This window comes from Adiantum capillus-veneris, chromosome 26 (assembly GCF_014529385.1).
Source record: "Adiantum capillus-veneris isolate H3 chromosome 26, ASM1452938v2, whole genome shotgun sequence".
NCBI lineage: Eukaryota > Viridiplantae > Streptophyta > Polypodiopsida > Polypodiales > Pteridaceae > Adiantum > Adiantum capillus-veneris.
This window is the reverse complement of record NC_140956.1, coordinates 85620543-85632544: the sequence shown is the minus strand read 5'-3', so window position 1 is coordinate 85632544 and position 12002 is coordinate 85620543. Positions and strand designations below refer to the sequence as shown.

Below are 12002 nucleotides of genomic sequence, written 5' to 3'. Positions count from 1 at the left end.
TGATTCAACTCATGTCTCTCCTAATGAGACGACTCAACTCTACATTTTCAAAAATATGGATTTTGTTGATCCAGGATACCAAGGCCATGTAACTCACTCATAAATGTAGTACAGACAATTCTACAAGTCATCAACGAGGGGGGGGGGGGGAAGAAGACGAGCAAACGCAACAATACATTTCTCAAAGTTTGATGGTCACAAAGACAATTTATGTAAGAGCAACCAAGAGGGGTATTTCTCTTAGCTTGGTGAAATTGTCATGTCAACTCCATTTTGGTGGGAAATGTGAATTGTCATAGCAAAGCACCAACACCATGCACAACCAAGGTGCCCAAGCAAGGTTGCTTTTTGGCAAGCAACATATCCATATTTCGCTTTTCGAATGGTGATAGCACATGGAAAAATTTCACAAAAATGCTCAACAAAAAGGAACTTTTGGAATTCCACATTCAGATGGGAGCACTCTTTACCATCAGAGAAATAGTCCTTGCCCAAGCAAGTCTGTTAAAATGGGTCAGTGACTTTGTCAAACATTGCCCAACCTTTCCAGCACAGGACGAGTTCATGTATGCTTTGCAGCATTGCATTAGGCCAAACATTAGAAAACTCATATAAGCAGTAACAGAAGAGTTGAATACAGGCAAAAAAGACTTCTGCCAGCCTGTATGCGGATAGTGGGATAGCCAATCCAAGAAAAGATGGGATAATCTGGGCACGTAAAATATGGGCCTTGCTCATCATGGATCAGTAAGAAAGGCATCATTGAAGCTTAATGCTTTACTGATCCCCAAGAAGCAAGCAACACCCAACAAGGTCATTCAGCCTCCTTAAACGACCCCTTTGAATTAAAGAATCAAAGCACCCACAATAAATGAGGTTACTGGTACAGTAAGATTATCATCCAGCTTGGTACTTATTGGCAAGGACTCGACAAGCGTCGTGACTGAGACCACTAGAAATGTGTTAAGCACTAAATTCGGACTCAATGTATAAAAGCCGAAGCTAGAGAAGTAAGCAAGGTACCTGCAAAAGACAAAACACCATAAATCAGAGGTCTTATAGATCTACCTAGAGGCTTTAGTGTTCACAGATGGTGTGGTAGTCTACCCAATGGAGACAATGAATCCAAAGAATAGCATGGCAAAGCTACCAACATAAGACTTTTTCGAGTTATAGGGGAGTTTTGCTTTTCCAAACTTTCTGCCAATAAGATCTGCAAAGCCTGCCAAAGCATGTAAAAAACATATATAATAGCTTCAGAGCTTTTATAGCATTGCAAATTAATCCCTCCATCTTGAGACAAAAGGTGAAAGCATGCACAGACCATCGCCAGCACACAAGTTTGCAACAATGATGGGTGCAAGAGGGGAGCCTCGCCAAAGATAAGTGGTAGCAAAAGTTATCGACAGTGCGTAGTAGAAAGGTCCTTTCCGCAGTTCCCTACATCTCAACAATCAGAGCTCAATTCTGCGTAAATTCCAATTACCTGCTAGTTGTGTTGCAGGAATCTCACCTGTAGTCTCCTCCCCGACTCATGGCCTTCACAACAGTAGCATCCTCTATAATCCCAAAGCCAATAGCAAGCATTCGCAATGCATTAATTGCAACAGAAAATGCTGCAATGTAACGTGCTGAACCACTATCACTGTAGACAGGGAACAATAACAAAGATCAGCAGGGAACTCTCTCTCTCTCTCTCTCTCTCTCTCTCTCTCTCTCTCAGGGTCCCCAAGGGGACACTTCCAGCCTTGGTTTCCATGATCATTATATACCGCTCTTTGTCTTCCATGCTAAGTGCTCTGTTCCATCCTTCTGGGAGTTCCAATAGAGTGTAGGCCTTCAACAATGATTGCTGACTCCATAATCCTCTGGAGGGTATCATGAGGATACACCTTCATGCTCTTCCAAAGTTGTGATTGTAGGTCTGCTTCCTTCATGCTCTTCCGAAGTTGTGGTTGTAGGTCAGTTTCGAACTTTTGCATCTTTTCCTTGTCAAAAATCTTCATGAAAGGGGTGACTTTTGGAAGAACCAAGGTCTAACCAATATTTGTCAACATAGGTCGAGACTTTCTCATGTTCCTTGTAGGCGAGCCAATCCCATTCCTTCCGAAATCCTTCTTGAAGTCGGGCGAAAGGAATTGTTCATAAAATTCAGCTTTCGAATTGAGTCCATGTTCTGGCTTGAGTACCTTCCAGAATCTTTGCCAACCACCAATTGCTTGCTATCTCCTTGAGAGATACATCCCAACATGACACAAATTGGATTTTTCATGGAAGTTTCCATTTGCAAAAGCAACTTCAAACTATTTGATAAAAGCCAGTGCTTTGGAGATATCTCTCCATCCAATGTAACTGTCAAACTTCACGTCCTTGTCCCACTGGAATTGAAAACTCACATTTTGTGGTGTTGCTTGCAGTTGTCCTTCTTGAACTTGGGCTTCTCTTTAGTGTTATGTAAAGAAGTAGTAGGCGCTTTCCTCTTACAAGAGGGTTTAGATATTGATAATTGTATGAGTAGAGGTAGTATAATCAGGTGAGTATGATGGAGAAGAGAAAGAGCCATCTTTACTATCATTCAACAGAGAGTGTTCTTTTTCTTGGGCTTTGCCCTTAGTAGGCCAGTTGTTCCCATCTGGAGATCCTTTGTGCACTATGGCACCTCTTTCCACATTTTCCTCCCATTGGTTGTTACCGCTGGCAGTGTTTTCCTAACACCCATCGGTATCTTTTTCTTGTTGTTTCTTGAGTCCGGTCCGAGTCCCTGTCCAAAACCTTCTGGACATTTGGCTGCATAAGGAGCTACTGCAATTCTGCAAGTTGAACTTGTACTTGCTAAAGCTCTTTTCAACGGTTCTCCCTTGACTCATCACACTTCTTCCCATTCCTTCTTGGAATCGTCCTCCTTTCCAGCAAAAGAGAGGCACCAAGCTCTAATACCACTGTCACAAACGGGAGCGCACACGAATAATTGATGTGCTGAAAATAAAAGTACTTGACAGAGAATAAGCAAAGAGAAGATTGACACAGTACATCTCTTGGTCCCCCCTTAAAGAGAATCTTTATTACGGGAAGAATCTTTTTACAAGCACAAGAACCAGAGTGAACCCCTCCGTCCTAAATCTCAAACTCGATGGTCGCTTCCTTCCCGTTCGGGAACCTAAGAGGCTAGCCCTGAACTCAGATACCTTCCGGTTTGTTCTCAAAACATAAAAGCTCTGCAACCCGTCGCGGATTCTGTTTCCAAAATCCCGGAGCATAGACCAAAGCCTCCTTGCTCCTTTCTCCGAGATGGAGAACTTGCAAAACACAAACACAGTAGCAAAGACTTGTAGATCTCATGCACAATCATTACATGTTGCTCTCGGCACAAAAGTGACCTCCCTTCGCAAACTCGTCATGAAAACGCATGGGTTCATTGTGGCAGATCTTCCCTTCCCCTAGCACTGGCTAAGTCTGTTGAGAGTGAGGCAATAGAAGGAGGCGGTTAATTTTCTCGCAACAATAGCAGGTGGAGACAAGGTGGCAAAAATAGAGAGAGAGAGAGAGAGAGAGAGAGAGAGATCCTTGTTTTTTGCTGCTCTTTTTAGCCAAACAAGGGCCTTGTTTTTGGTGCTTTTTTTATAAGTAGGTTGCGCACTTATTAAGTGAGCAGCCATTTAATAAGTCGGCTGCCCCAAGGGCGCCTTGTTTTTGGTGCTTTTTTTATAAGTAGGTTGCACACTTTTTAAGTGAGCAGCCATTTAATAAGTCGGCTGCTCCAAGGGCACCTTGTTTCTGGTGCTTTTCTTATAAGTAGGTTACACACTTATAAAGTGAGCAGCCAGACAACTTTTAAAAATGGTGTGAACGTGTTTAAAACTCATAAGTTGAAAACAAATGCTTACAAAAACGCACTCCGGGCGTCCCCGGATGCAACCTTGTGCACACATGCAATGCAGACATAGAATTCCCTTGCAAGAAAGCTAATGCTTTTCCAAAAAGCACTTGAAAATATCTTGCTTTTGCCCAAAAGCTTCTTAGAACCCATCTTTATTCATGTGCTTGCATCTTTACGTGTAATTCTTAACCAGTTCAAAGTTTCCTCCTCAGACCAACTGAGTATTTCCTATCTGATGCTCCCATCACCCATCCTGTGACACATCGTTACCCAATCTCTCCCACCGAACTTACAGAACACCTCTTTCACGAGGCTTAATTTCACCCATCATATGACACATCGAAGATGTCCATTCCTGATGGTTATTAGTTCTTGTAGATCTACAATTTCCAACTTAACGGTTCTCAAGTGCAAAATTTAAATATCCTCATTTCATAAGATAGAAATTACTTAGAAAATAAGAAAATACTCAATTTAGCAACAATCGCATCCACCGTGGCTGACTCCTCAAGTGTGCATACAAAGGGTCATCCTATGCAAACTATGTAAAGAGGAGGCAGAGAATGAGGCACATTTTGTAGGCAACTCTACTCGTTATAGCAATATATGAGCCCTGCTATCCCTCTTTATTTGGTGGAAAAGAGTTTTCTCGTCAACGGAAGTGAATGTTGAACTTTGCTCAAGATGAGTGCTCCGAATTGTGCTCAAGGTTCCTTTTACTTACGGAAGGGAGAGCCTTCCGTTCCTTTAGTGAGAGAGTGCAATGGACACAAACAAAGTGGTGAACACTGTGAATGAAGGTGTTGAGACTGAGAGATAGAGAGAGAAGAATACAACACCCGACAAGTTGTCAAACCCTCCTCCGAAGGCCCCACTCTCTATGGCGAGAGCGGTCTACTATTGATTGCACAAATCTCTACAATGCTTTGGACTTGCCGACGATGAGGAAGATGAGGACGAAAAATAGGGAAAATAGGTCTATGCACTGTAAAAATGCTCCTGATGGGTTTTGACTGAAATCTAATGGTCATGCTATGTGCAACCAGAGGATATGCATCTACTCTAAGTGTTTGGACATGCACGGTCTGCGAATAAACTCACAAAAGTGCCAGAACACTTCCTAATCTAACTGAACTGAACCCATGTCATGAAGTAGCTTGTCCACATACACATAGGGTTAGATGTGCACGTGACATCTCTCTCGACCACTCAGTAATAATAATCCCCAAACATAGATGGTGGGTTGTACCAGCATAGATAGCACTTACTACAAACAGGGAGAGAGAGAAACCCTATCAAATAGACTACACTCACAAAGTTCTTTCGACATGCGCAAGTGACATATCACCAGGCTGCAACGGCACAGCAAAAAGACTCCCTCACTATCCCAAGGGTGGTCATGTGCTATCCAAACCACAAAACTATGAATCACGGCTACACTAACACCATGGAAAGATGGACCATGCTTCTGAGACAACAAATACCTATCTGAAGAAGAGCGTCTCTAGGCTGCACCTTTGGATATCTCCAATGGTAGAGTGAGCAGGCAACCGAATGGATAAAGAAACATCTGAAAGAGAAGGGCGTTGGGACAATGAGCCTCCCTCTCCCCGTCCTATCTGCCTGCGACTATAAGTTGTACCTCTGAGGGAGTAGTTGATATCCTCTTTGGCTCCAGGACTGGCTACGGTGAATCTAAGGCTGGAACCTCAGAGGACTCCACCTAAGTCCCACCATCAAGTGGCCTAGATGCTCCTCTATCTGAGATTGGTCTCTCCCTCCTGTCATACACAAGGAAAGGCTGTCTAATAGTAGATCGATGTCTCTGCCTCTGCCTCCCTACTTGTTGCTGCTGACTCTGTTGACTCTCCTGTCTATGTGGGTTATGCTTGCTCACACCTTGACTCTGCTGACTCTCCTGTCTATAATGTGGGTTATGCTTGCAAGCTTCAATTCCATATGCATATCGAGAGATCGAAGTGTATGCTTAAATGAACTTAACCAAAAAGCCTTACAGAACAAACAATAGTAAATTCATGGGGGTTTCCTATAAAAGATCACAAAGGAGCTACCATGTAGATATTTTGAAAGCAGAGTGCACTAAACGAATTCATAATCTCTTTGTTCATGATTTCAGTTAAACACGTCCAATCATCACCACACGCAGCCATGACAGCAAAGTAAAAATTTGGTCTTTCTAAGAATAGATCTACAGAAAAGAAGCTACCTGAATAGGGGCCAGAAGAGCATAAATATTAGACCAACGCTTATATGAACCAGTTTCCTGCTGACAATCTGCAAATGGAAGAAGCCCAAACTTTGGGTTTAGAGAAACACCCAGAAAGTCAGCATAGATCGGACAAAGAGGAGCTGGAGCTAGGTTAAACCATGGGGAAAACATTCCGCCTTGCGAGCTCATCCCAGAACTTCAAGCTTGCCATAGCTCCACCTAGGGTGAGAACCCCCGATATGAGGTCGTGCAAGAGAACATTGTCAGAGAACGCCATGGAAGCTTTAACTGTCTGTCTGCTTCCTCGCACTGGAGAAGAATGAGCTGCAACCCTAGGCTTCAAGTCCACCAATGTGAGAGGGCACCTCGAAGAACCGAAATTTGAGAGGGGAAGCCTGCGGTTTGCAAAGCTCAAGCGCATGCAAGAAGCAGAAGTGGAAAATGCAACTTTTGAGGCTGGAAAAGAGAGCTCCATCGCCAGACTGAGGATGGAGGAAGATGTACCATGGCTTGTTCAGATATGACTGAATTTTCAAACGTCTGGCAACGTGCTTCAAACACCTTACTAGTCAGCTAACGTAACAAATTCGAAATCGGAAGGGTGATCACTGATCAGTTTCACGGTTTACAATATCCAACTCCCCGGCGGCCGAAGCTCTCTTCTCCTCAGCACTAAAGGGCACGGGGCATTAAATGAAGCCCCAGAGGTGGGATCTACGGCTGAGAAGCTCGGGCACAAAAGCAGAGGCGCGTAGGGTCGTAGGATGCACCAGAAGTAAACTAAGACGTCGAAAAGTAAACTTGGACATGGACACATCTGTCCACGTTGACTTATCATGCGTTTGTTGCCCACCGTGGTCAACATATGCGCATGGGGGGTTGGATAAGCCATGCGCCTTGCCCAGCGCCCACCCGGGTTCGAATCGTGCGAGCAACACCCCACGCCCCATTTTTTTGAGCCCTCAAATCTCCTTGAGATTCGTGCGCGCACCCTCAGCCGTAGATCCCATCTCTTTGCTCCCGTGCCCTTTAGTGCTGAGGCTCTCTTCTCTCTCTCCTCTCTCGCTCAGCGCGTTGGGTTTGGAGCACACTAACCGGACTGAGGAGGGAGCGACGTCGAAACCCCTCCCCTTTTTATAATAGTATAGATAGATTGCCCCGTGGACTGAAATGGGATCAAAGGGTGCCATCAATTTATGATCAAAGTAATTCGTAGGTGGACCCTCCTCAACTATATCTTACACACACATGGGAGATGGGATCAAATGCCCCCATCAATTTTTTATCTCCACATGTGATGTCGTGTTGCTCCGCTTTCATGATAGAAAAAAGTGAAAAGAGATGCAATTTATATTTGTTTGAAATGTATGTATTGTTTGTGCATTGATACATATGCGAACAAGAGTAGATGAATATGTATACCAAATGTGGATTTTGGAATCATTTAAGCTTTCGATGCTTGTCGGGTTGCATGGAAATTATTAAAGTGCACATTTATGAGTTGATTATATAATGTTCTAAGGTCAGGTCCATAAATTTTGAACCGGTTGTCAGATGGTCATGTTCAACTCACCACATGTTTCATTGATAGCCTTTGATGAAAGCTTCAAGGTGTGCTTTGCACTGTTCCAATCGAGCTCTGTTTGATCAAGATATGCTTATTACAGTCATGATTGAATGGCTTTTTGGTTTTCGAGGTTCATTGGACAAGGAATAATTAATGCAATGATTGGTAAAGTCTGTATTTGCGGGCCGAAATTGTTAATTGATTTATGACCAATGAGTTCGGGAGCTTGCCAAGATTTTCAGGGTTCAATGTGAGCTTCATGTAGACTTACTATTGCCAAATATAAGCTTCATATGGACTTATTATTGTGAAGTTTTTGGGAGCTCCAAAGGGGGGAGCCACTTGTGAGTGCACGAGAGAGAGAGAGAGAGAGAGAGAGAGAGAGAGAGAGAGAGAGCACATGATGTGGGTGCAGTAACTCACCATACTATGTGTGTGAGAGAGAGTCCCTTATTCTTCTATTTAGAAAAGAATAAGGTGTGTACAAGTGATGGGTGATGGAACGCCTTTGACACGTCCGACCGGGGTAAGAGACACATTATTTTTACCCCAACAATCTCCCGCTTAAAGGCGAATGTACCGATAAGAGGTACTATTATAGGACCTAGTAGTATGTACAAGAGGTATAGAGGAGAATCTCACCTCAACCTATGTCCATTGCCTCTCTTGAATCCGATGCATGCCGCCATATAGGCTCTAGCGGTGTGCGAAAGCGTATATTCCTGCTAGAATCAGCATCCATACCCTGCAGATATCCTATAATGACATGTACTACTCCATGATGCATCATGCTAGTGTCATTCAACGTACGACTAACAACCCCAACTGCAAACACTCCCATTGCAGTTGCTATGTTGGGTCTCGACACTAAGAGGTCATACATAAGAGTCCCGAAGGCTGATAATAAATGTGTAATCCTTGTCAATATATTCATGCTAATCACATTAAAACCATGTGTAGTGATCTCTGCCAATCTATCCGCAATAGGTATTTCAATCCTCACTGCATCACCACCTAAACTAGTCACGCATGGACTTGTCAATCTTGATTCCAGGGTAGTTGTCACTGCCTCATCATCCATAAGGACTATATCCATATGTCATGACATCACCATATCAGCCTCTAGCATGAGCATGTAAAAGAACTCCATATCTCTCATCTCCATGGTAGGAGACATCTTTGTCCTAAGAGGATCAATCTGCTATGTCTCTCTAGAGCATGGCCGCTCTAATGCTGCATCTAAAGACATGTCGTGCAAAGAACTCTAGAGCTCGTCCATGAAAGATCTTTCGCTGACATAACTGTAATGTAATCGAGACTATGCCGTCTTGCACCTCAAATACATGCAGTGTCATAATAATCAATATCTAATTCTCCTAAATGATTTTCTCATGTTAAATTGATCATTTAATATGGGGAAGTGCCAGGGGAGAAAAAGCTAGAATATTGGTTAAGCTAGCAGACCGGCCACAGTAGGGATCCAAAGGAGGGAAAATAGGGATCCAAAGGGGGGGGCCAACTGCAAAAGAGCCATGTGCAACAATGGGCTAAAAAGACCCTAAGGTTCAGCCCATTAAGACTTCCAAAATGCTAAGGTTCCAAAATTGAAAGGTTGTGTCCAAAGGTCAACCATGGGGGGAATTGGATGCTTTGTGTGTGTCCCAAAAGTCTTTTCAAATCCCTACATAGGAGGGGGCGAGCCTTGCTTGTAGGGGATGAGAGAGAAAGCCACACACACACACAAGCTCCCTTTACACAAAGGGAATGAGGGACACATGTCAGCTCCCTAGGCCAGATGCCCACAAGGTGTACCCAATTCCTATTGGATGGCCTTGGAGGTGGACCAATGAGAATTAGGCTAGAGTAAATCTAGTTTAATTAATTTAATAAAAGAACCAATGAGAATTAAGCCCTCTAGAAGACTATTGGACAGTCTCCCAAGGGGTCCAATGAGCATTCAGCAGCCCAATGGCTTGCCTGATTCCTATTGGCCAGGAGGCAAAGGGGTCCAATGAGAGTTTAGTTGAATTATTAAATTACCTAAAGCTCTCACAAAAGGGGAAAGGGGGACACATGTCAGAAGGCTATCACTTATGCTTCTTAATTGTCATTGGCTAGCCCTAGGGAGGTCCAATGAGAGGATAGCAAGAGCAAATAGCAAGAGGGGTCGCCCAAGAGAGAGACGGGGCTGATTTTTGCAAGGCATTACCACACACACACTCACACAATCTCATGTGTGAAGTAAAGAAGACTCTCTCTCCTTCTCAAGCTTTAATGGAAAGCTTATCACCTACTCCAAGCTTGTGAGAGAAGGGAGGCCTACACCCACAACTCTTGGCTTTGTGATGCAAATCCAACCAAGAGCCAAGCTTCAATGCATGCTCATCTCCTCTACCATGCTAATTACTAAGCTAAGCTATGCTAATATGAGTAATTATGTGAGGAGATGTACATCTTTCTCGTAAGAATACTTCTTCTTCCTCTCAATCTACTCTCATACCCTGCTAGCTCTCACCATCTTCGAAGGTGTGTGAGGTCTTGGGTCTGATACGGGGGAGAATTAATGTTGAGTTTGATAAGTGTTTTGCTTAGTGCATGAAGCTTTCATCTTCATTGCACTAGCTAGTCTTGAAGGAACACAAAGAATTGTATTGTACAATGTCTCTCTTGATGGGAGAAACCATAATACAAAGCCTTTTGGAGGGGGGGACCGGCTCCATGCAAATCCGGTCCTCAACTATTGTCAATAGCTTAATTTCTCTCTCTTTTGAAAGTATTGTTTATGCTATCTAACTAGGTGTTATGAGTTTTGTTGCTCTCTCCACCCAAGCACTCTTGTAATTCTCATTAGGAATCTATTCTAATGAAATGCCCACTATGTTCATGCTAATTTCTGCTACACACAAGTTTTAAGGCTTGACAGGAGCCGATGTTGTTTTTGTGGTGAAAGACCCTCTCTTCTATTCCTTGCAATTAATGGTATTCGAGCCACGGGTACAGTAGCTTGAGTGCTTTTTCTAAAGGGGTAAAGAGGAGTAGCAACTAGGGCTTGAAGTGCCAAAGTACACCTAAAAATTTTACACCTAAAAGTTGTTAGAATGGCTGACAATAGTAAAGAGAGTGAAATTAATGTTGATAACTTTGATTTTGCTAATGAGCAAGCTACTAATGATGTTCCGATGCTTGTTAACTATCTTGTTTCTAGGCTTCAACAAGCCATGGGCAATCCATCTCTCCAAAGTGAAGTGCAACGGCAGCTCCGTGCTCATGGGATTCTCCAAGCTCACCACCATGACAAGAGAACACCTAGGAAGCCTCCTTGTGAGACTTCCAAAAGAGGTCTCTCTCCGATTCGGGAAGAAGAAGAGAATCCATACGAAGGGCTCAAGAATTTACTTCTTGATGATGCATCTCCTTCCCAAAGGAGAACTCAAGAGCCTCCACCGAAGGAACGAGAAAGAAGTGAGTCTCCCGCCACCTCGGCGGAGATGGCTCTACGAAGACGGCGGGCTAAACGCTCTCCATCACCACCAAAGCGGAGAAGACCATCGCACCCTTCTCCACACCATAATTCAAAGAGGGATGATAAAAAGCAAGAGAAGAAAAAAGGCGAGAAAGAGGACACCCTCTTCTTCATCCTCTTCCTCTTATGAAAGTGATGGTGAAGACAACGAAAATCAAGACAAGAAAAAGGCGAGAAAGAGGTCACCCTCTTCTCCACCCTCTTCAAATTCTTCACCTTCTGAAGAAAGTGATGGTTCAACCTTTGAACCATCAAAAAGAAGAGGCCATAGGAAATCCTATGCCGCATGGAAGAGGTTTTCCAAGCTGAAGAAGTTCAAAGAGGGAGGGAAGAGCATCTCTTTCCTTACCTATGATGGCACCTTTGGTGCTACAGACAAAGTCTTGGCCTTTATCCAACAGTTTGATGCGGCGTTTGGAGATGAGGGCTTCACGGAGTCCTCTAAGCTACGCCATGTAGCTATGCACTTTCAAAAGTCCGCCAGGCAATGGTGTTCTAGCCTATGAGCCAACGGTGAAGCTCCGCGAACATGGAAAGCTTTAAGAGCTTCCATTATGAAGCAGTTTTTGGCCACTGATGCTAAAGACAAAGTACTCACAGAATGGCGAAGCTTAAAGCTCTCTCCCTATGAATCCATCCACAAATATGTAGACAAGTTTTGGGACCTACAACTCAAAGCCACTGTCTTCAAAAAGTTGGATTTTGGAGAGCAAAAGCAACAATTTTGTGCGGGCTTAACCGAAGAAATGGCGGAGTATGTCAACTCCCAAAGGCCACGTACCATATCGGCGGTAATACACCATAC

At 43.7% G+C, this 12002-nt stretch overlaps 1 protein-coding gene across 1 annotated transcript; it reads right to left on the bottom strand.

Annotated features, from left to right (window-relative positions):
• Positions 1–586: 586 nt before the first annotated feature.
• Positions 587–6726, bottom strand: LOC147423770 (putative phytol kinase 2, chloroplastic). Its single transcript, XM_086501842.1, has 6 exons — positions 6265–6726; positions 6105–6172; positions 1514–1645; positions 1325–1440; positions 1108–1222; positions 587–1023 (listed from the first exon to the last, which is right to left on the bottom strand). The coding sequence occupies exons 1-6, from the start codon at positions 6580–6582 to the stop codon at positions 846–848; spliced, it is 927 nt and encodes a 308-aa protein (XP_086357968.1). The 5' UTR covers positions 6583–6726; the 3' UTR covers positions 587–845.
• Between the last annotated feature and the right edge of the window lie 5276 nt (positions 6727–12002).

What these genes read in the sequence shown, in the direction of transcription:
- LOC147423770 (XM_086501842.1), bottom strand. Translation starts at nt 6,582, where the DNA reads ATGGAGCTCTCTTTTCCAGCCTCAAAAGTTGCATTTTCCACTTCTGCT. An exon ending in GGCGGAATGTTTTCCCCATG is followed by an intron (nt 6,173 to 6,264) that starts GTTTAACCTAGC and finishes TTCCATTTGCAG; the next exon opens with ATTGTCAGCAGGAAACTGGT. An exon ending in AAACTTGTGTGCTGGCGATG is followed by an intron (nt 1,223 to 1,324) that starts GTCTGTGCATGC and finishes ATGCTTTGGCAG; the next exon opens with GCTTTGCAGATCTTATTGGC.